The following is a 25,369-nucleotide window of genomic DNA, read 5'->3' on the forward strand; positions in this document are numbered from 1 at the left end:
TGACCTATAAATCTTACATATGTGCTCCTTATAGAAACTTACATTATCATTTCAACTCAGTCCATATTTACTGGCATACTTGCATACTGTGCTAGGAACTCAGTTGAGGAGGTAAGAAGATGATTCATTTCTTGTGATCCCTAGCTATTGACTCCTGGTAGCTAGTTTCAGGAAAAACTCTTGGAGAAAAAAGGAGTAGTTGTCCATTCTACCTGGATTTGACAGTATTCATGCTTATGCTGGATACGAGGACAGCTTCATAAATGCTGCCTGTTGATTATCCTTTTAGTGTACAAATGATGTAGGCAGTGAAGAAAAAAGATGAAGAAATACTGCTATGCCTTAAGAAAGACCTCTTAAAAAAGTGTAAGTTGGCACACACATACACACACTCCCCAAGAAAAAAGGCAAGAATGATTCATCAAATTCCTAAAAGTTATTTTATTAGGTATGTTTTATTTATATACATCTTTTAAGAAAATAACTTGTGGAAAGTAAGATATGCTTAATCATATCTATTACAGTTATAATAATTTCAACTTTGTAATTGAAGTTTCATGGCTTCTCATAAGTGTTTGTAAGGATACTTTTGCTCAGGGGCGCCTGGGTGGCTCAGTTGTTAAACGTCTGCCTTTGGCCTAGGTCATGATCCCAGGGTCCTGGATCGAGCCCCACATTGGGCTCCCTGCTCAGCGGGAAGACTCCTTCTCCCACTCCCCTGCTTGTGATCCCTCTCTCGTTGCGTTCCCTCTTTCTTTGTGTCTTTCTCTGTCAAATAAATAAAATCTTTAAAAAAAAAAAAAAAAGGATACCTTTGCTCAGCTGAACCCTGGGTTGCTCAGAATCTTCCATAGTTGCTGAGGATTGAGGAATGAATGGGGAGTTGTTGGGGGCAATTTTAATTCCATTACAGATAGGCCCTGGCTCATATGTGGACTTCTGAAATAGTAGGGAAATCCTAGCTCAGATACCTTCTTCTCAGGAGTGCCAGGATTTCCTGGCAGGAGAGCAGAGGAGAACCTGCAAAGGAGCCTGAGATGTCACAAGACAGATGACACCCAAAAGGCAGGAGAGAGGACTTTGTCCAAGGAGAAAACAGTCAGCAGCAGCAGTGCTGCTGGTGGTGTGTGTCTCCTGACCCGCAGTTTTAGTGGAGCGGTGGGCATCAGCGCCGCTGTGCTTCATTAGGGAGTGACAGAGCAGTGAGGAAGCACAGGCTCCTCTTGAGAAGCTCATGGAGAGGGAGAAAGCCTACGGGTTAGCAAAGGCAAAGAAGCGTTTCAGGGTTGATTTGGTTAGTTTGTTTAGAAGGCTAGGAGAAGGAAGAATGCTTATAGGCTTGAAGAGATGGAGCAGAGAGAGGAGGTTTTGTTGTTCAAGTAGCGAGCTTGCTTTTTCTGAAACACTGACATTTCTTGAGGAGGAGGCTTGGAGGGCACTTCACTGAATGGTGAATAGGAAGCCAGTCTGTGATTAAAAGTTTGCCATGGTTATGAAATATGTAGATGGGCATTTTCTCTGTGTTTAAGTTATTATAGTTCATAACGTAGCAACACATCTGGCTGTGTGCCAAGTGCTAGGAATACACCAGCAATGGAACAGACAAAAAATCCCTGCTCTTATAGAGATTATGTTCTCACAAAACATAAGTGTTTTGTTTTAAGTGTGCTTGGAACCCATTTCATGGTTTCTACGTACACAGTTTGTTCATGTTTTATGGACTTGCCTACAGATGACAAGGAACACTTTTTTTAAGTGACTTTCCGTGCCCCAAGTGTTCAGAAGATTGCTTTCTTTCCCGGCCCTCTTGGGGTTCCTTACATTTCTCTACCCCTTCCTAATTGTCACGTGTAGTTACCTCATAGAAATAGTGTCATTGTCCCATTTTTAACTTGGTCAGCATGCATACCTGACTGGCCAGTCAGATTTTGATTTTGAAGGTGTGGTGTAGCGATGCAGCTGGGGAGGGGATCCAAGAGTACTTTCTTGGTAATAATAAAGTATCAAAGTTTTTACATATTTTTAGAAAAATACTTCAGAACATATTTAGAAATATCCCTGAAAATATTACGTACATTGCATAATTGGTAGGCTTTCTTGGATGGAAAGTGGTAGAGAGATGGCTTATACTTGGCAGGTATGCAGTTTTATCTTTTTCTTTTTTTTAAAGATTTTATTTATTTGACAGAGAGAGATCAATCACAAGCAGGCAGAGAGGCAAGCAGAGAGAGAAGAGGAAGCAGGGTCCCTGCCAAGCAGAGAGCCCGATGCAGGTCTCGATCCCAGAACTCTGAGATCTTGACCTGAGCTGAAGGCAGAGGCTTAACCCACTGAGCCACCCAGGCGCCCCAGGTATGCAGTTTATCTTATCTCTGCCTTAGGTAGAGGGTGACTTACTGCTTACATATGGCTAGTTGCTGTGCCATCGATAAATTACACTCTCTAAACAATTTTTTAAGTTTTGTTGTATCTTGTTTATGTAAACATCATATTGTGATTGGAACGTGGTTGAGAACAGCTGCTTTAGCTTATTGGTGAACACTTTTGCCATCCATTCAGTTCTGTTAGAAAGAACCCAGGAGTGTCCCGTGTAGTCTGCCATCCTGAGAACGCTTACTTGGAATAATGAACAAAATTGATTCTCAAGTCTATAGCCTCGGGTTTACATTAATTAATTCTTTAGAATTTTGTTTTAGTCATCTTTGTATTATTAACACAAAACTTTCACTGTCCCCCTCCCCCAAATCTTAGAATAAAATTGGCATTCTAGAAATAGATGTTCTGTTTTTCATGCTTATGCTGTGGCTTCAGATGCATCCTGCCACCTGTATCTCCCTAAATTAGGAGAACCCTGGTTTGAGGAGTCTGGATTTGGGGTTCCAACACTGCCCCTTCCCTGGACACTCCCCATTACACTGGCTCCCTTAGCTAGTTCCCTCTGAGTTTGCTTCATAGTAATAGTCTCATGGCTTCTGCCTCTCCCCTCCCAGACACAAAACCTGTTGGGATTTTCTTCAAGACTTTTTATTCTTATTAACCATAGGAAAATCAACAGGCGTTAGCAAAATTAGAGTCATGGGTAAGCTCCAAAGTTATTGGAAAGTTTTTTCACTGAAAGACAGATGTCTAGGCTCATGGTTCTTGACTTCTTTTACAGGGGATGAAATCTTTCACTTCACAAGGAGTGATCCCTGCTTTTCCCTCTTTCTGCAGTCCCTAGAACTAATGGTGGATACTTGGTTTAAACAAAGGTTTCATTGAAGCTTATTTACATCCTAGAGATCTTTCTGGTCTAGAGGCTTATATTGAAAAGGCATTGCTTCTTCCTAGCCTGCTATGTACAGGTGCCAAGCATTAGAAGGTCCATAATATTAGAATGGAAGATGAGTAAGACATGGGCCTTACCCTTAAGAAAAATACAGCATGAGGGGAATGATCATCCTGTTCTTTATTGAGGACTTAATTATTAAGTACCTCCCATATGCCAAGCTTTCTGCTAGGGCGGGGAACATGTTGAGACCCATTTCTGCCCTCGGGGATCATTTCTTGCCCTCACAGTCAAGTGTTGGAGACAGATATGTAAGAGACTATTATAATAGTACTATTTACTCAGTGGGGATGGAGGGATCCATCCCTCACCCCAACCTCAGACTGAGTTAGAGGGGCTGTGACTAGTGGGGAAGGCTAACAGCAGTATCTGGGACAGTTTCTCTAAGGTAAAGATAATCCTAGAACTTGAGTGATAAGATGGCAACTACAGGGCATTGAGACTAAGAGATATTCCTAAAGAAAACTAGACAAATTTTATTTTTATTTTTTTATTCTTCTGTATAGTAGATAAATTACATTTTATTGTTAACTTTGTTCCCATTTTTCAACTTAAAAGTTTTAAGGTTGGGTATCAGCCAGAGTGGTAATAAATTGAGTCAAAGTTATTCCAAGTAAAGAGAATATTCATATGCATGCTTATGAAAAAGAGATGCTGCCACATTCTTAAATAGCAATAAAGAAAATAGTAATTTATATAAGTACAGTCTTTTGCCCCATTTCCATTCAGATTATTCTTTTTATAACTGAATTCATTAAAATTAGAAATGGTTATAATGACTGTCTTTTGAAGCATATACTAGGCTAAGTAAGTCAGAACCTGCCATTTTAAAATAAATGCAATTATTTGGCTCTTCTAAATTGTAGCTTTTGCTACAGTGAAAAAAAAATGGCATATTTATGAACACTTCCAGAATTCTGTTGAAATGAGGAAGACATTATTTAGGTAGACAGAAAGTAATAATTCAGCCTATATTTGGAACACGATATCAGAATTAATGTGTCTTTTCTTTAAAGTGATACCTCTTTTTCCGAAGTGGCCGTACTAACTTGCATTCCCACCAACAGTGTGAGAGGGTTCCCCTTTCTCAAAAAGTTAAAAATAGAGCTATCCTATGACCCAGAAATTGCACTGCTGTGTATTTACCCCAAAGATACAGATGTAGTGAAAAGAAGGGGCATATACACCTCAGTGTTTATAGCAGCAATGTCCACAATAGCCAAACTGTGGAAGGAGCCGAGATGCCCTTCAACAGACAAGTGGATAAAGAAGATGTGGTCCATATATACAATGGAATATTACTCAGCCCTCAGAAAGGATAAATACCCACCATTAGCATTGACATGGATGGAACTTGAGGGGATTATGCTAATTGAAATAAGTCAAGCAGAGAAAGACAATTACCATATGGTTTCACTTATATATGGAACATAAGGAATAGCATGGAGGACATTAGGAGAAAGAAGGGAAAATGAAGTGGGGAAAATCAGAGGGGGAGACAAATGAGAGACTATAGACTACAGAAAACAAACAGGGTTTCAGAGGGGAGGGCGTTGAGGGGTTAGGTTAGCCCGGTGATGGGTATTAAGGAGGGAACATATGGCATGGAGCACTGAGTGTTATACACAAACAATGAATCATAGAACACTACATCAAAAGCTAATGATACTGTATGGTGACTAACATAACATAATGAAAAAAAAAAGTAGGGGGGGTGGATGACATCTTTGATATTAATAGTCACCTAAATTACATTTCAAAGGAAAGAGTGCCACCTACTGAATGAGGATTTTTTCCTTCCCTGTCATTCCATTCTAGAATGTTCTGTTTCACTTTGTAATTCTTAGTTGTTGTTTTTTTTTTTTAACTACAAACAGGTAGCTTATGCCAAGCCAGTGAACGAAGAAGTTAGGTTCACTCCTGATCTCATCATCCAATGGATTAAATAAATAAGGTGGCTAGTATGCGTAGAGGAAGTTTGTGCCTCCAAAACCAGTTGTAGAAAACATAACATAAACATGATTCAGCACTTTGCAAGTTTCAAAACCTTCCCGTGAATGTACTGACTGGCCCAAAGGTTTTTGTTTTAAAATGGGTATGTGTATTGGGGAGGGTATGTTCTATGGTGAGTGCTGTGAAGTGTGTAAGCCTGACGATTCACAGACCTGTACCCCTGGGGCAAATAATACATTGTATGTTAATTAAAAAAAAAAAAGATGGGTATGTGTACACTCATTGAATGGGAATAAGTGGGCAAATGGGTGGGAAGTAATTATTCCAAGGAATAACTGAAGAGGAGTAAGGAACATATGACATTGGTCTCAGCGTCTGATGGGAAGACCTCAGTCACCTAAAGAATAATAATAATACGGAGATTATTTGATCACAACTTGGCTGTAGGGGAGATACCTGAAGTCAAGTTGGAAACCCTAATATCTCTTTCACAGTAATCCATTTGGTACTTTTGGTAGTTATGAACAAGATGTTATCTCATCAGTGAAGGATTGAGAACATGAACACTAGCAAACACACCAGTAACAGAATTAAAAGATTTTATTTGAGAATTTTACATGAACATTATTTATAGTTTACTGGCACATTTGTGGTGTTTTGGCTTAATTTATTGCTAGGCATCAAACATTTGCAGCTTTTTCTGCTTATTTATTGGACTATGTAAGTAGAGAGTGATTTTTTTCAAGAGGAGCTAGACTGCATGACAGATTGATTTACACCTGCTGTTGTAGATAGATTAATAGTACAGGCCACTGAGGAATGATGTTTTGTATTAAAATCCTGAACTGAAAAATAGAAAAACATACAGTGTAGGGCATTAGAATTTGTTCCATATAAGATGTTTATATCGAGGCACCTGGGTGGCTCAGTCGTTAAGCATCTGCCTTCCTCTGGGGCCGTGATCCCAGGATCCTTGGGCTCCCTACTCAGGGGGAAGCCTGTTTCTCTCTTCTCACACTCCTGCTGCGTGTGTTCCATCTCTCACTGTGTTTCTCTGTCAAATAAATAAATAAAAGCTTTTTAAAAATAAATAAATAAAATATTTATGTTGTCTAATCCAAACTGTCAAGCTTGTGTCCTAAATACCAGATGTAATTAACCAAAGGTTAGTCACACTTTCAGTTTAAAGAATAAATTGTATCTAAGAGAGTAGATCTTAAAAAAAAAAAAAGTAAGTTGTAGTGATGTCTACTCTTATTACATAAGTAAGGAATGATAATTGGCTGAATGAATGACACGCATTCTCTGAAAATATATATATTTTTTTAATTTGAGAGAGGGAGCTCACAAGCTGGTGGGGGAATGGACAGAGGAAAGAGAGGGAAAGGGATTCTTAAAGCAGATTCCCTGCTGAGCACAGAGCTCGATGACATGTGGCTGGAACCCACCACCCTGAAATCATACTCTGAGCTGAAATCAGGAGTTGGGAGCTCAGCAGGCTGAGCTGCCAGACACCCCTCAAAAAACATAATTTTTAATAATACAAAATGAAAATATTTTAGCAGTGTTTGGGTTTTCAGGTTAGTAATTCAAAATGACACATTAAATATTAACATATCCCAGATTTTCTTCATTTTAGAAAAGCAAACCATCACTTTTATGACACAGATCAAGCATTTCTGAAATTACGACACCAGATAATGACAAAAAGGTGCTGTGTGGCTGCAGAGAGCCCTGGAACCATGGGAATTAGAATACAGATTGGCCATTGTCACAAGTGCAGCTGAGACTTGGCCAGAAAGTATCCATGCTTCATTTATCATTTCTAGCTACTACTTCACATCTTCTTGACTTACAGCACTTAAATATGCAAAAATGGTTTTATCTTTTAAGAAAGAGAAATTTGTCGTTAATTCATTTAAAAAAAAAACTAGAGTTTTTAATGTAAAACAACCTAAAAGTCCATGTTTTGTGGTTTCCTTTCTGAATGTTTGTCCTGACAGTTTGACATTTCTGAGAGCTTTTTTTTTTTTTTTTAAAGATTTTATTTATTTGACAGAGAGAGAGAGAGATCACAAGTAGGCAGAGAGAGAGGCAGAGAGAGAGGGGAGGAAGCAGACTCCCTGCGGAGCAGAGAGCCGGATGCGGGGCTCGATCCCAGGACCCTGATCCCAGGACCCTGAGATCATGACCTGAGCCGAAGGCAGAGGCTTTAACCCACTGAGCCACCCAGGCGCCCCAGAACTTTTTTTTTTAAGATTTTTTTTTTTATTTACTTATTTGACAGACAGAGATCACAAGTCAGCAGAGAAGCAGGCAGATAGAGGGGGAAGTAGGGAGATAGAGAGAGGGGGAAGCAGGCTCCCTGCTGAGCAGAGAGCCCGATGCGGGGCTCAATCCCAGGACGCTGAGATCATGACCAGAGCCGAAGACAGAGGCTTAACCCACTGAGTCACACAGGTGCACCTGAGAGAGCTTTGAGAGTCTTTTAATATAATATCATCCCTTTTCATATTTAGGTTTATTGCTTTTATGATAGTGACCATCAAGTATACAGAGTCTGTTTAGTATTTTCTAGCCTAAGTTTTCACAGGGTCTGCAGGTCCACATGTGTACCTTGCTGATGATGGTGCCGGTGATGTTAAGAAAGGATTCTCACAGTTTAAAATACTGGGAGCTACTAAATCGTAGGAGTGGCAAAGAATAATTTGCACAAATAAACTATTAGGAGGTACCCTTCAAATTTAACAAATAAGGGAGTTTAGGAGTCATGTTGAGGTTTATATTTTTTGATACTATATTTCCCTTTTAGGACTATAGCATGTAAATAGTGGAATTAATAAATGAGTCATAATGTTCACATTGGATGACCCTGAAGTTTTGCCTTGTAGTCTGATCTGATTTGGTAAATTTTGGAATTCCAGAAAGGTTGTGAATTACCGACGATCACGTACCTGGTTAATGGCAGTTAGGACTTGACTGAATCTCCAAACTCCCCAGTCCTTTTATTCTTTGGTTCTTGAAGCCTCCCACAATGTAGAGAGTAGTAGTTCTGTACCATGTGCTTATTTTTAAAGATTTTGGCCATATAGAAAAATACAGAGGGAAAATATTAGAGAATAGTATAATGAACAGCCATAAAACGTCACCTGTATTTAGTAAATGTTAATATTTTATCATTTTTGTTCCAGTTGGGTACATGAATGTACGTACTTTACAGGAACAAATATTAAACAAATAGTTGTTTGTCCCCCTGCCTCCCTCTTGGCACCCCACAGAAAACATACCACCTGGTAGACTTGTACAGCAGTTACCTCCTGAAACTAGAAAAACATAGTTGTATTTTGCTATTTTCATCTGTTTTTCAACTAACATATCATTAAAAGAAAATACGAATCAACATAGTGTGCAAGGAGGAGGATGGGACTTCGAGGCCAGATAAACCCAGTTTTAGAATTCAGAAATCCAATTACTATGAATTCTTAGTCAAGTTACTTGATCTTTCTGTAAGAGTTTCTTTGCTTCTACCATGAGGATGGTGTATTTCACCTTGAAGCCGTGATGAGAATTAGAGCCACTCTATGGACAACATCTAGCATAGTACCTAGTACAGAGGGGGTGCTCCCTAAAGTGCAGCTTTAATCAACATCATTATTATGAACAATAATAGTAGTAATTTTAGTAGATAAGTTTATTTGGGTGCCTTTCATGTAATTGGCACTTTCATGTAAGTGCTTCATTCATGTTCATTCACTTTAAAATTCTGTTAGATGAAAACTATATGCAAAGGGCTTAAAACAGTGAAAGGCACATAGGAAAGTGATCATATAATTAATAGGAGGAAATTAGGGAGGTTAACTTCCTTTTAGGCATTCTACATATACATTAGCTTATTTAACCCTACTAATGACACTATGTGGTAGGTATTTTTATCCCCATTTTACACTGAGGAAGTTGAGGTACAGAGAAGGTAAATACCTTGGGTCAAAGCCATAGCTAATAGTGTCAGACCTTGGATTTGAACGCAGGCAGTCTAGCTCCAGAGTTCATTCCTCTTATCACTGTGCCATACTTTTTGATTAGGTGTGTGGTATGACTTAGGTTTCTACCCTATCCTAGAAATATATCCTTCAAATTATGTCATCTCTGGTGAATAAGAAGTCTTTTAGGTTTTATTATGTGTACAACCCAGATTTTACTGGTTTGAGTGGCTATTGCCCCCATCAGTACTTAAGACACCCCAGCAAGCCACCCCCCGCAGTATTTCTTAAACTCCCCAGTGTGGGTCTGACATGGCTCGTGAATGCATTTGGTCTGTTGCCCTGTAGCTATCTCTGGACAGTGCCGCCTCCCTGTCTGTTGCCTTTGCTTCCTCCGGCCACATTGGTCTCACTGCTCCTGCCGGGTACTGATGCTCTTTCTGCTCTGACCGCCTTCCCACCAGTCACTGCCGGGAACACGGCTATCAGTGCCAAAGACACAAGAGTGCTCCCACTGTGCCAGAGCTCTGGGAGTTTGCAGTGAAGTAAAGACTGTGCCCCAGGTCCCTATTTTATTTCATATTCTGGGGCTTTACTCGAGTCATGTGGAGATGAGAGAAAATGGCTTGTCAGGGTTTTTTGGTTTTAGTTTTTTGTTTTTTGTTTTTCCTTTGGCTGACGTCTCATCTTCACCCAAGACCTAAGTCCTTGGCAGAGAGTGAGTAGAAAGGGGCAAATCTTAGTGACAAACTGTGGCCTCTGCTAATAGACTAGGCAAAGTGTGAATGTCTGACATCCCCATCTCTTAAGATGGGTTTGTATCAGGTGATTTTACGCATTTTACGCATTTACGCATTTCTGAAACCGGCTGTCAAGTAATCTTTTCCCCCATATTTTGAATTTTCAGAGCCTTAGTTGCATTAAAAACATGCTGAATTTTGTGATAGCTTGAGAAGTCTTATATTAAGACAGTAAGATAGCCAGTATTAGTTTCTTCCCTGAATTCTTCTTAGACATACTAATTGGAGCCAGAATGGACTATAGAGATGATTTAGTACGGATTTCTCATAGTATATCCCCAAAACCACTACTCTGTCAAAGGCGTTCTGCTCAAAGGGACTTCTGTGCCAACAGCATGAGGAATGCTGTGTACCTTCTTCCCCCTGCCTTGGAAAATTAAGTGCAGATAGGTTTTTATTTCTTTTTTTTTTTTTTAAGATTTTATTTATTTATTTGACAGATAGAGATTACAAGTAGGCAAGAGAGGCAGGCAGGATGAAAGAGGAGGAAGCAGGCTCTCCTTGGAGCAGAGAGCCCGATGTGGGGCTTGATCCAGGACCCTGGGATCATGACCTGAGCCGAAAGCAGAGGCTTTAACCCACTGAGCCACCCAGGTGCCCCAGCACATAGGTTTTTAAATAACCTGTTTAATTTCATTTTATTTCATGTTTTCTAACAGCAGAATCATACACTGTTTAGTATTTTATAGAACATTGTTTTCACCAAAGTTATATCTTTTGTCTAGAAAATCTTTCAGCCTTCATCAGCACCATGCCTGCCAATCCTGTTCTTTCCTTTAAGATTATTTAGGTATGACCTCCTCTGTGGATCTCCCCAGGACTCCCCTAGATAAAATTAAGGATGGATATCCACTCCATCCTTGCAACTATTTATGATATATTAAAATACTTCATTATAGCAGAGATGGCATCATATTTTCTCTGTTGTGCTAGACTAAGCACCTGGAGGGATAGAGATTCTATCTTACTTATCTTCTGTTTTTCCCACTTTGTATTTCTATGTCTCTTGCCTAGCCCAGAGCTTCCATGTAGTAGATGTGCCAACATTCATTGAACAGAGTGGTTTTCTAGTATTAAAAGCATAAAGAAGAAAAGCAGCATTTGTCAGGAAGTCATTCTTCCTCATTCTGAGCATCCCAGTTAACATGCCTTTCCACCAACTAGAAGGAAGTACTATAGAAATAGTATCAGCTGTTCTGCGGCATTTGAAAGAAATCATTCTCCTAGCAAAAGCTGTAAGAGGGCTTTGTGCTGTAATCCAGTGCTATACTCTCTTCTCCATTAATCTGGGAACACTAAAAACAGCCCAAGGGTTTTTATTAACATCGATGGTATTCACTCAAAATATTCTAATTTTAACTGTAAACCTACTTTTCTTAAAAGAGGGGAATATGTGCAATAACAGACCAGTTTCCTAATTATTAGCCTTATTCATTTGATCTCTTAAAAGAATACTCAAACTAAGCTGCCATGGTTTTTGAAAAACAACTGACATAGTAAAAATGCAGTTGCATACCCACTGGAGAAGGTTCCAAAGAAAAGCATACAGCCGAACTTCCATATAACATTGATTTGGAATCTTCTCCATGAAAAGCAAAATGGTGAAGGAATAGCCATCCCTTCCAACAACCCCCTGTCGCCTTACCTGCTTTGTACCATGAACTATGTAGTAGATGGAGGACAGGACACACAGTGCTTTGCTGAAAACTGTCTCACAGTGGTGGTATAGGGAGTTCCAATCTGCTTCTCTAATGTATTATAAAAGCTCACTATACTTATGCATCATTTGTCATTTAGACATTCCCAACCCTAGATTTGTTATGTAGCACAAAAGGGGAATTCTTGAAAGGAAATACACATTTAGCCAAATACTATAAAATATTAGCATCCTTTTCCTTGCTTACTGATCTATGTTCAACAATTAAGGAAGAGGATGCTCATACATCCCATTTTTTTCAAAGGTTTCTAAAAGTTCTTCGTCAGGTATCAAGGACACACAAAGGAAGGAATAAACAGTGGAATTTTTAGCAGTGAATATCAAAAGAATACAAAGCTTCAAGATTAAAAGTATTTGAAGCTTTCATGGGTTTTTGTTGGAAAGGAACAAATAAGAAATGGGACCATATTGATCTTAAACTCCCTTTGTAAACACTGGCTCTGAGAAAATAGTTTACACTAAACTTGGTAGCTGTCCCAAGTTTGTGGGTGCAAAGATGAGAATACTGAGTCTTTCTCTGGAAAATGGGTGGCAGGATAGTAGTATTTAGGAATATTGTTACAAAGGCCATTACTTTGATGAGCAAAAAAAGTATATTCAAAAAATACATAGTAAACATTCCACTGGCAGCTAGTTAACTTTTTGGTCCATTTGTTTTCTCCACCATTGTTAGAAGAGCATTTGTTGGTGTTCTGTCAGTAAGATTTTCATATATTTTGTGAGTTGATCAATCTTAGAAAACCACAAAAGTCATTTCTGTTCAGTTCTGACCATTTTTACAGTTTTCACTTGTCTACCATAAATACTACCATTTCATTTAGTTCATAATTTGTGATGAGTCAGTGAATTTTGCTGAAGTCAAGTCATTATAGAACTGAAAGCATGTGTTTAACTGAAGTGTGATTTGTTCTTTTATGCCGGTATATAAGGGGTGTTATCTTGAAAAGATGTCTGCCTTCACTGTCTCTGCTTTTTCTCTTTGGGTGCTTTTTTATGAACATATTTTCTGATGTCAAATTGCTAATTTTGTAGGATTTTTTTTTTTTAAAGATTTTATTTATTTATCTATTTGACAGACAGATCATAAGCAGGCAGAGAGGCAGGCAGAGAGAGAGGAGGAAGCAGGCTCCCTGCTGAGCAGAGAGCCCGATGCGGGGCTCGATCCCAGGACCCTGAGATCATGACCTGAGCCGAAGGCAGCGGCTTAACCCACTGAGCCACCCAGGCGCCCCAATTTTGTAGGATTTTTTCCCTAACTTAATTTGATTACTAACTTGGCTTGCCGCCTTATTTCCTTTAGATTTTCTTTAAGTTCTTTATTATTTTATTTATTATTTTATAATATAAAACTTTTGTATAAATAATATAATTTTATAATATAAAATTTATATTTATATATTTTATATTATAAATTTATAATATAAAATATATTTATTTTTAATAAATGTAAAAATTTATTTTCTAAATAAAATTTAAATTTTATTTTCTTAAAATTCGTTTTGCCTCCTGGCAGGTTTTAACTTCTTTTGTAGATATTTTCTTGACCAGTTACACACTTGTCAATACATGTGATTATTCTTAAATATCCTCTGGCTTGATAAAGTATATATAATTATTTTCACTTAATGTAAATTTGTTGATTTTCACATTAATCTCTCAGCACATTTAGAAGGAACAGCAATTTTTTTTCCAGATTTGGATAGAGTATCACAGTCCCATACCCTGTGATGTCATCAGTACTGCATATTAGACTGATCTGTTTGTGGTAAATTCATTAACTTGAATGTTTGGTAGTTTTTAATATGCCATTACATTTCTGAGATACACGGATGTACCAAGGAAACTTCTTAGCCAAGTTTTTGCATTGCTGCTTTATATTCTCCCTGGGACTAGGCAAGTGTTAAGAGTGATTTTTTTTTTTTAAGATTTTATTTATTTATCTGACAGAGAGAGGGAGAGTAGGAACACAAGCAGGGGGAATGGGAGAGAAAAAGCAGGCTTCCCGCCCAGCAGGGAGCCCAGTGCAGGGCCTATCCCAGGACCTTGGGCTCATGACCTGAGCCACTCAGGTGCCCCTTTAAGAGTGATTTTGAACACTATTTTTCACTGTATCTTGTTCTTGGTTTACATAGTTCTTAGGCACAGGAAACACACCCCTTCAGTTTGATGATGTTTACTCGTGTATAAACCTATCTACCTGAAAGTCTAACCTTGGTGTTTACCTTCAGCATGTCAGTCACTTTGGAAGCTACTGAAGTCCATCCAAAAGGCTTGTGTGTTAATTACACAAGATTTACTTTTCCTGCAAAGCAATTTTTTATCAAACTCTTATTTGAAGATTGTTATGGGTATCTGTGATCAAGAAAGGTGCCTTTTAATCATAAAACAGTTTTGAGTAGAATTAAATTAAAAAGTTCATAAAAGAAAACCTAAAATCTTTTCTTTCTTCACTTAACAATTTATCCCCCATTCATCATGATATTGCCCTAGTTGGTAATTACAATATGTTATGTACATTTCAAAACCTTTTTAATGATGTCTGACTTTAAAACAGTTATAATTACCAGTGATAACTGACTTATCAATCCATTAGAATTTATTCAGTATTCTGTAGAATATCAATTTCTTTAAATATAGCCATACATATTTATCACATAAGAACATATAACATAGAGCTATGTAGTTAAAATACACTTTTTTTTTAAATTTTATTTTTAGGGGTGCCTGGGTGGCTTAGTTATTAAGTGTCTGCCTTTAGCTCAGGTCACAATCCCAGGGTCCTGGGATTGAGCCCCATATCTGGCTCCCTGCTCCACGGGAAGCCTGCTTCTCCCTCTCCCACATTCCCTGCTTGTGTTCCCTCTCTGCTGTGTCTCTTTCTGTTAAGTAAATAAAAATCTTTTATTTTTAAGTAATCTCTATACCCATCATAGGGCTCGAAATTACAACCCCAAGATCAAGAGTCCCATGTTCCACTGACTAGGCCAACCAGGTGTCCCAAAATACACTTTTTGATTCACTTGAATTCTCTAAAAGGAGCCTTTGAGGCATGTAGTTTACTCCATAGATTAGATAATAGGTAATTGACTGCCAAAAGAAATTTCATGTGCTTTTGCTATCTTTACGAATGCTTTGATACTGGGCGCCTCGGTGGCACAGTCAGTTAAGTGTCCAACTCTTGGTTTTGGCTCAGGTCGTGATCTCAGGGTTGTGAGATCAAACCCTATGTCAGGTTCTGCACTCAGCACAGAGTCTGCTTAAGACTCTCTCTCCTTCTGCCCCCCCATCCCAAAATATATAAATCATTTTTTTTAATGCTTTGATGCTTTGATACTGTTTAGTAGCTCTCTGCTTTTTGTAAAGTCATTTGCATAATGATTGTTAAGCTAATATTTTACAAATTACTAATTTAGAAGTCAGAAGACCTTTTGAATATTCTTTGTGTTCTCTTTGAAATTGTTTTTATGTCCCAGAAACACTAATTTGTGATAGAAGTTATGGGCTAAATAGGCTGTGTGTGTCTCCTAGATACTACATCTGCACAGTGTTATTTCCCAGATATTTATTAGAAATGATAACCAGCTACTTCTGACTCTGAATCAGCAATTATTTATGGAGCCCATGGGATCTGTTGCTCTGAGTGCTCTATTGGTAGCTACATGACATGCCAGGGGAAAGGCCCCTTCAAAGCACTTGCACTTTCCTTGTCTATGTTGGCCTAAGTCAGCTAGTAAACAAGCACTTGCAGTATGATTACCCATTAATATATTCTATTGGTTTCATTTTGTCTAATTTCATATATACTCTTCACGTTTCTATCCCATGTTCAACTTTTCAGAATTTTGTAATTTTTACTGAATAATTTAATCTAAAGCTCAGATGAGGTGCCATTTTAACATGAGATCAGATAACTGGAATTTTAGTACATACAGATAATTTGGAATAATTTATAAATAGAATCAATCAAAATCACTAAGGTGGTATTAAACTACTTGTAATAATAATTGTTGACAATAAGTTATATTATTGTCTTTGTTATTTGGCCTCCATACTATTTTACCTTTGATGTTGTTAACCAATACGTGGGCTTTTTGAGGGTGAGAGTCTGAGCCTATATCCCTCAAAGGACTAAATAGGAAGATCTGTACAATACTAGAAATAGCTCCCTCCCCATAAAAACTTCTGATAGAGATTCCACATATTATAAAACTGATTATCCATGGCCATATTAAGAAATCAGTAGTCCTTTGTTGTGCTAAAGAGAAGATGGTTACTCTTTATGGGGGGGAAAAAGCAATTCCTCTTTCTCATTGTAAATAAATAGGAATTGTGCCATCATTAGTTCTCAGAGTCAAATAGTACCGAGCACAAGTTGTAATAAAGTCTTTTGGGGACTAATTATCATATACACATGAGCCATTTTATATACTATTATTTCATATGTAAAATTAGATATGTCATAATTGTTGTATTACAAAAGTGCAAGGGTTGGACTGACCATTGATTTTATTTCATTCTTGCTGCCCAGAAAAGCCTATACTCGAGAAATTATCTTATGGGAAAATAGAATTTTTATGGATATTTTGGACTCAGATCTTGGTCAGCATTTGTAAATACTCATTTTCCTTTTGACCTGCAGGATATAAAAGACTGTGGAATCGGGGGCGCCTGGGTGGCTCAGTGGGTTAAGCCTTTGCCTTCGGCTCAGGTCATGATCTCAGGGTCCTGGGATCGAGCCCCGCATCAGCATCAGGCTCTCTGCTCGGCCGGGAGCCTGCTTCCCTCTCTTCCTCTGCCTACTTGTGATCTCTCTCTCTGTCAAATAAATAAAATCTTTAAAAAAAAAAAAAAAAAGACTGTGGAATCATTCTTATCTGGGTTTATATCCTGTATTTTTCACGACAGACCTTATCACCTTAGAAACAAGTTAACCTCCTTGTTTTTTTCTTATCTGCCAATGGGACGGTAAAAGTCCAAGTCATGAGAATTGACTGAGGTGACCCATGTGGAGTTGTTAGCACAGTGCCCTGTCCATGGTAAGCGATTGTTAGCCTCTGTTGTTAGCCTTATGGTTCACCACACACTCTCCCCATTCTTAACTAAGTCATTCCTTCTCTTGACTTTTACCTGGAAACTCAAATTTTAAGGGTCCCACAACAGACTAGTTTTTGTCTTGGAAGATAGTTCCTCGCTTGTTCTCCTCTTCCCGTGGCCAAGTGGACCTCATTTGGGTGTTTCTGAATTGTATGTACTCTAGACAGTCCAGTGTATTTTCCAGAGTTCCTTGAGAGTTCTTGGACAGTGAAAGAATTAAGTTTCTTTCAAAATAAAATTATCCATAATGTGAACTGTTCTGGAAGTGTTTATATATCTACTAAAGTTAAACTCCCATTACTTTCCAGGAAGGTTTCATGTATCATTACATACTCTTATTACAGTGAAGTGTTCTATTAATGAAGAGAACGTGCTTCTTTAATTCTTAAAATAGTCACCATTGTAAATACTTGTATAAACTTTGTATTCTCATCAGGTAGATAAACAGCACAGATATCTGATGTTGAGTCATTGTAAAAACAAAATCAGAGTTGACGGTGACCTGCCATAGCAGTCAAGAGTCAGGTTGACCAGGGTTTGAATCCTGCTCCTGCTCCTTATACACTGTGTGACCCCAGGCATGTAAGTGAGCGCCTCCAAGCCTCAGATGGTAACTACCTCATAGGGTTATTGGGAGGGTGAAGTACATGTAAATACCTATAAAGCACAAGGTACCAAGCACCTTGCCTGGCATGTAACATTAATTTTTTCTATTATGACATAAGTCTGGCAGTTATTTCTCCATATCACTAGTTGTTGACTAACATACATACTTCCATGCTAAAGATGAACCATTTAAGAAATACCTTTTAAAAATCATAATTAACTTGGTAGAATTCTATTTCTGAGTGTTTTTCTAGTGTCTTCTGTGTGCCAGAGCAATGTGCTGTGTTAGTGCTGTAGTCAAGCTCTTTGGGGATGGTGGGAAGAGAGACATAATAGGGTTTATTTCAGTGCAATGTAAAATGGAGCCATGAAGTTTCCTCCATTGCAGTACATACATGTGACCTCTGGAGAATTGGTTACTCACCACCCAGGGAAGTTTGTTTTTTGTTTTGTTTTGTTTTGTTAATAAATGAGCCTCAAAGGTTTTGTTTTGTTTTTTTTTTTTTAATTTATTTGACAGACAGAAATCACAAGTAGGCAGAGAGGCAGGCAGAGAAAGAGGAGGAAGCACTCTGCCCGCTGAGCAGAGTCCGATGTGGGGCTCGATCCCAGGACCCTGGGATCATGACCTGAGCCTAAGGCAGAGGCCTTAACCCACTGAGCCACCCAGGTGCCCCCACCCAGGGAAGTTTAAAAGTAGCTCTGATCATGTAACAGCATATCATGGGACCCAGGTACACCTCTTAAGTTTATTTGAATTGCTTTTTCCCTTCTATTGCCAACCACATCTTCTAATTTCTCTTTCTTCTTTAGTTTTGTCTTATTGTTCCTACTGAACAAAGTACTTTGCTCTTTTTCTCTATTTCAGTGCCATTCTTCCTGCAGTGACACAATCTGTGTATCTTACAGTCACATACCCATAGTGGGCAGATCTGGTTAAAATGTACAGTACCATCCAGTATAGAGGGTCTTTGGACCAGGGCACATTCTTGCGCCGGCCAACTGTGGAGTGCAGGATGGGTTCAGATGTATAAGCACGGTATTCCTAAGCATCAGGCACCACTGTTGAAATGGGAGGTGTCTGTTGCTGGATAGACCCTCTGGCTTGGGTTCAGGTGTGTTTTGTGGCCTGTCAAGGACATTTGCTACTGATGATAGAAAAATAAGTAAGATATTGTAACCTGTCCCAGGAAAGCTTCCAATGTGGTGAGGGAAGCAGATACTTAAACTAATATTGAATTTTATAATGTATTATAATTAATATTAACTCAGTGGGGAGGGAGTGGCAACTGCTATAGAATGATAGTAGGAAATTATTGAAATTACTGAAGACATGTAAGATGATAGGGTCATTTTGTCAAGAAAAAAAATCATCTGCAGTACCAGAGAGATATGAAATACCTTGGTATGTTTTAAGAAGAGTATTTATTTAAGAGCTTTGAGAAGTGGTGGCTCTTATTTAAGAGCTTTGAGAAGTGGTGGCTCGTATTTAAGGGGCTCCAGGAAGAGGGTCTGGTATATGATACCAGTGAGGTCAGTCAGAGAGCTAGAAGCAGAACTGGGGAAAAAAATCACCTTGTAGAAGTTCAGGGAGAGGAGAGCTGTAAGAGTGACAGTCCAGTTAACAGTACTTGCTACCACAGGTGGTCAGGCAGAGGACCAAGTGGCTTCATTAAGAAGGGACCATTGAACCATCTCATTTGTTAGCAGGTAAATTCTGTAAGTCTAGAAAAGGATCAGAACAAGAAGCCTAACGTCAGAGGAAGAAGGTTCTTTGAAGCTCTAGGTTGATCAAAGATTCATTCTGATGATGTTTAGATCCCAAAAAAAAGCAAGAAGCATGTTTCCTAAATAGGAAAGGAGGATAAAGCTTAATTTGTAACAATCTTTAAGTTTCTCATATTTGTCTAGCTAAAATTTCATTTATTTATTTTTTTTTAAGATTTTATTTATTTATTTGACAGAGAGATCACAAGCAGGCAGAGAGGCAGGCAGAGAGAGAGGAGGAAGCAGGCTCCCTGCTGAGCAGAGAGCCCGATGCGGGGCTCGATCCCAGGACTCTGAGATCATGACCCGAGCCGAAGGCAGCGGCCCAACCCACTGAGCCACCCAGGCGCCCCGAAAATTTCATTTATTTTTAAAGTCTTCAAAGTAGTTTCCCAAAATATGTATGTTTGTTTTGTCAAAGGGTCAGAAATGTACAAGCTGTTACTTTACGTAAAATAACAGGTATTGGTTGTAGGTACTAATGCAAAAATAACTCTCTAAAACACTCACGTTGTTTAACTAAATTGAATTAGAGCCCCTCTAATCTCCTAGTGATTAGTAACTATCTGTTTAGTTTGTGTTTAAACAAAAAAAATGTTTCCCGTTACGGCTATAATATTAATTGAATAAGAAGTTACATGACTGCTATATACATACACACATGACTTTTTTCCTAGCAAGTAGACAGGATTCACTGTATATTTCATTGAATCTAAGATCCCATTGAGTATAAATTGAACCATTATCTTATATAAACCCTACCATAAATTACAACATGTGATTGTAAGAAGTATTCAGATTTCACAGATACTAAAATGCAAAAAAAAATATACATTTTTGAATAATATATGATTATTAAAACATTAGAAATAAATTTTTGGTTTATATTTGCAGATTAATTTAGGAGCAACAAAAATTGCTCCAATGAATAAAATCTAAATTACAAATGTAGTATTAAATACAAAACTATAGAAAGATTAACAGGAGTAGTCAATAAATTTTAAAACTAGGGAGGTACTGGGTGGCTCCGTTGGTTAAGTGACTGCCTTCAGCTCAGGTCATGATCCCAGGGTCCTAGGATTAAGTCCCACATCACGCTCCTTGCTCAGCGGGAAGCCTGCTTCTCCCTCTCCCTCTCCCTTACTCTGCCTGCTTGTGCTCTTTCTCTCTGTCAAATAAATAAAATTTAAAAAAAATAATTTTAAGATTTTATTTATTTGAGAGAGAGAGAGAGAGCATGAGAGGGGAGAAGGTCAGAGGGAGAAGCAGACTCCCTGTGGAGCTGGGAGCCTGATGTGGGACTTGATCCCAGGACTCAGTGATCATGACCTGAGCTGAAGGCAGTCACTTAACCAACTTAGCCACCCAGCACCCCCCCCCCCCCAATTTTAAAACTAGGAAGGTCCTTAGGGCTGCCAAAGATGTTAATAAATGAGCATTCATTTAATATATGCTTTGAAACCTATCATAAGCCAGACATTGTTAGTTGTTGGATGTAGAATGACGGATAAAACACTGGTCCCTGCCTTCATGGAATTTATAGTTTATGGTGGGGAAATGTTTGCAAATTGCAGTGAGCACTTTAAAGGAAAAGTACAACGGTGTGAAGGAATGGAACTACAGATTCCTAACTGAGATTGAGACCATCTCTGAGGTATAGAAGAAAAGTTAAAAAGTCAGTAGAAATGAACAAAGTGAAAAGTAGACAAGAAGCAGTCTGTGCAAAAGTCTTGAGCAGGAGAGATGTTGGAGTTTTTCAGGCAGTGAAAGAAACACAAGGAGCCAGGTGGAGGTCTAGGTTACTTCAGTTGAGGTAAGACCAAATGATGCATGGCCACATAGGACCTGTTAAACATTTTGAATTTTAGTCCAACCCAGAGGGATGCCTGGAGGGTTTTAATAGAGGAAGTAACCCTGGCTGCTCCGTAAAGCCTGGATTGGAGTAAGATTCAAAGTGAAGAAGCCTCCTTAGGAGTCTGTTGTTAGTACAGAACAGCTAAGTTGGCAATTTGACCTGGGGGTTTGGAGTAGAAGATAAATTTTCTTGAAGATAATATGCCGGTATCACCAAAAATCTTAGTTTGTGTACTATTTGACCCAGCAATTCCATTTCACAGCATTTGTTGTGTCCTGTATGAATGTACAAATTGAGGCACTAGTATGCATATCCCCTATTATTTATTAAGAAATTGGTTTAAGTGATTACAGTATTTTCAAACAAGCGTAAAGAAAAGAGGCAAATCATGCCAGCTTTAAGGAGGCCACATCATTCAATAAGATTTGTTTAGACAGGGAGAGTCTTCTTCATGTTTGGGTGCGTGCCAGGGAGAGAGACACTGAAAATACAGAATGGAGAAGAGATACTCATAAAACAAATTTGGGGGAGGAGAGACATTTAGGACCAAAGGGAAGATAAGCTCCTTTGTCCATGAGTGCAGGAGCTTCTGGGGTGAAAATGCACTGTGCTTCTGCAGTGTGTCTTATTTTTGAGAACTAGCCTGGGAACCTAGCCACGCCTTGCAACATAGTTACTGAAGGGGAAAGTGTTTGCTTTTCAAACCAGAGAGTTGTAAGTGAATTTTTGGTATGCAGTCAGCCCATAAATTGGGTTCCCTGTAAATCCGAGCTTCCCTGAGTAAGTAGTAACTGAACAGGATGAAATTTTGGGAAAACATTTCTCTACTCTCCCTGCCTTCTTGTCCTTCCTTTGTCCTCCCTCGCCCAACTCCTTCTCTCCCATTCTCTTCTTTCCTTCTTCCTTTCCCCTTCCCTTCCTGCCCTCTCTTCTTTTCCCACTCCTCTCCTCTCTCAGACACCCAAAAAGTTACATTTTATACATTCAGAGCAGGAAAAAGAGCCAGGCACTTCTAAGCAGATAAAAGAATCTCCTTCTGTCCATTCTTTATTTACCTTTTTTCTTTATGTATAGGCACTTTCTATTCAGGAGTTTTCTTAGACCTTTGTGGTGGAAATATTCTACTATATGCTCTTAATGCCCACTTGCAAGTTTCAAATGTTTTGTGCCCTCTACATTCCTAAAACTAGACCAGTCTCTCTATGCAGGAGTATTTAACTTGTTGATTTCCACTGCCCTCACAGAATTGATGCTTCAGGAAAACCAATTAACCATTTCCTTTCTAGTGCATATTTAATTTTTAGTAAGGTTTTTTTGCTGGTTCTCTGGAGATACTGATGCTCCATGGTTGTAATTAGCTGGAAAATTCCTAGAGGAGTTTGCATTTGACGTTTTAGTAAGCTTGCAGTTATCGTCTGTGGTATTTCCTTGAGTATTTCCTTTTCCAATCTGTAAAAAAAAAACACACAACTGTTCTGTAACTTTATAGAATATCCAAAATAGTTACTGAAATTAGCTTAGTATTTTTTAAGTTGTTACTTCTTCCAGAGCACAAATACTTTCTTTCCTTATGAATCAGGTTTTAAAATCCATGCATATGTGCATATGTGTTTTGCATTTGATATATATATCCTCATGTGGATATAAGTGTATTTGAAGTTAGCAGATGATGGGGTGCCTGGGTGTCTCAGTTGGTTAAGCCTTCAGCTCAGGTCATGCTCGAGCCCCACATTGGGCTCTCTGCCAGGCAGAGAGACTGCTTCTCCCTCTCCCTGTGCTGTGCTCCCCCTGCTTGTGCTCATTCTCTTTCTCTAAGGAATAAATAAAATCTTAAAAAAAAAAAAAAAGAAAGAAAGAAATTAGCAGGTGCTTTACCATTTAGGCTTTGTAGAATTAGTTCTCAAAAGTTATTAGCTTCCAGATTATTTTGTTCTGATAACTCCACACTACATTATCGAGTAAAGGTCAGATGTTTGTACCAATTTTTACTTTTTATTTACAGAGTATCCCCAATGCTTTGATATGGAATTATTGTTGGGAGAATACAAATTTAATCATTTAGGCTTTGAACAAATATTGTGGGATCACAGAAGATGGGTTAGGTTATAGTTAGCTTATTAAATATTTATTGTTTTTCATAAAATGAGCATATCCACCAGATTCAGTCTATAAAGACTTAAATTATTGGAAAATGCTAGAATAAATTATTGGAAATCCTTAAATTACTGGAAATCCTAGAGTAGTAAAATACTCTTCTAAATCTCTGTTAAATACTTTAGGATGTGAGAGTGGTGCAATTGGAAACAATGCAGTGTTCATGAATGTGTTCGTTAATGCCACACTTAATGTCTTGGGACCCATTTTGTTAACTACCTGGGAACAAGGACTGCATTAATATTGTTAGTTAAGTCAGTACCTTCTAAATAGAACCTTCCTTTTTTAAAAGGCATTATTAAACTCACATTATCATGTGACATTGAACAAGAGTATATATGATTCACAGTGATACTTTCATACTTGGCTTAAATCATTGGGGGGGGTGGGTTAGCAGTTACCTTTTTAGCTACATGTCCAATGAAGGTATAAAATTCTATTTGTTCTTGGAAATTATTTTTTATATATTAATCTCATTCTTGTTTCTCCCTCCATTTCAGTCGTGAGATGGAGAGTAAAGAAACTCTCAAGGGCTTGCACAAGATGGACGATCGCCCAGAAGAACGAATGATCAGGGAGAAACTGAAGGCAACCTGTATGCCAGCCTGGAAGCATGAGTGGCTGGAAAGGAGAAACAGGAGAGGCCCTGTGGTAAGTGGCTGTGAGTTACCTGATGTAAGGAAGAAAGCATAGCAGCAGGAAGTGGGAAATGAAGCATAAATAGATCCTCTTGTAAGCTTTTTTTTCTTCTTGATTTTTAAATACAGTCGTTTCATTTGCTTGATATTCTAGCCACTTGGAACAAAATATACCTAGAACTATGCTCACTAAGCACCTTAAACTGTTAAAGAAACTAAGCTGGTTGGGTTGGGGAGGTAATGCTTAAAGCAACACTGCCCCCTACTGTCAGTATCTAAAACCTTTTAGTAGAGACTTCTATTGCACTTCGAAAAAGAAAAGCTTTTCTTTTTCTTTTTTTTTTTTTCACATTTTATTTTGATATTCTTTCTCCGAGGTAGGATCCAAAGATCTGAGTTCCAGAAATCATTCAGGAAAGCAAAAAGTCTGAATAGATTCATGGGGTTTGAGGTAAATTTAAAAGATGCCCAGGGTTTGGGGAAAGAAAACTTAGCTAGCTAGGATTAGGGAAAAAAGGCATTCTCTATCCTTTGCCATGGTTATTTTCTTTTAAAGTATACAAATACTTTGAAATGTGTTCATTTTTCTTATAAAAGAAGTAGATCTTGATTTTTAAGTTTTCCAGTATCAGTTTGTATCAGCAGGTTTTTATTTGCTTTTTGTTTGTTCTTTGTAAGTAAAGACAAAGATTTATTAGATTTGGGGGGGGAGGGCAAAGGGATGGTGGGTATAATCATAAAAGTTACTGGGCAAGCTACTTATTTGACAATTGAAACCTTCCAGCTGTATGATCATCTAGCCGTACATTCATCCCACTTGCCCTTTTTTTTTTTTTTTTTTTTTTTAAGAGAGGATTAGAGAGGAGGTGGGAGGAGCAGAGGGAGAGGGAGAGAGAATCTTACACAGGCTTTATGCCCAGTGCAGAGCCCAACATGGGGCTCGATCTCACAACTCTGAGATCATACCTGAGCTGAAATCAAGAGTTGGATGCTTAACCAGCTGAGCCACCCCGGTGTCCCCCACTTGCCTATTTAGTTTAAATTTAAATATAAATTAGTTAGGGGTGCCTGGGTGGCTCAGTGGGCTAAAGCCTCTGCCTTCAGCTCAGGTCGTGATCCCAGGGTCCTGGGATTGAGCCCCGCATCAGGCTCTCTGCTTAGCGGGGAGCCCGCTTTCTCCTCTCTCTCTCTCTCTCTCTGCCTCCCTCTCTGCCTGCTTGTCTGTCAAATAAATAAATAAAATCTTTAAAAAAATAAGATAAAATAAATAAATATAAATTAGTTAAATATAAATAAGTAAAAATTTTGTTCCTCAGCCACATTAGCCATGTTTCTAATGCTCAGTAGCCATATAGACTTCCCTCATCACTGAGCTGTGTTCTGTCTTGCACACTCTACCCAAGGGTGCTAACCCATGGAGCTAATATAGAATATATTTAATTGTTCCTTTATATATCAGCTTTTATGCTAAGCTACC

The 25,369-nt window shown here is 38.4% G+C and overlaps 1 protein-coding gene and 1 long non-coding RNA gene across 4 annotated transcripts in view; one reads left to right on the forward strand and one right to left on the reverse strand.

Moving 5' to 3' along the window:
- The window catches only part of MAP3K1 (mitogen-activated protein kinase kinase kinase 1), an 81,218-nt gene that overhangs the window by 21,617 nt on the left and 34,232 nt on the right, over window positions 1-25,369 (forward strand). For both annotated transcript variants that reach the window (XM_047731687.1, XM_047731688.1), the window contains exon 2: window positions 23,755-23,905. In XM_047731687.1, the coding sequence (XP_047587643.1) occupies window positions 23,755-23,905 (151 nt within the window). The remainder of the gene's footprint in view (window positions 1-23,754; window positions 23,906-25,369) is intronic.
- The window catches only part of LOC125101061 (uncharacterized), a 78,000-nt gene continuing 74,042 nt past the window's right edge, over window positions 21,412-25,369 (reverse strand). For both annotated transcript variants that reach the window (XR_007127748.1, XR_007127750.1), the window contains one exon: window positions 21,412-22,549. This is a non-coding gene — a long non-coding RNA (uncharacterized LOC125101061). The remainder of the gene's footprint in view (window positions 22,550-25,369) is intronic.

The sequence above is a fragment of the Lutra lutra genome, chromosome 5 (assembly GCF_902655055.1).
Source record: "Lutra lutra chromosome 5, mLutLut1.2, whole genome shotgun sequence".
NCBI lineage: Eukaryota > Metazoa > Chordata > Mammalia > Carnivora > Mustelidae > Lutra > Lutra lutra.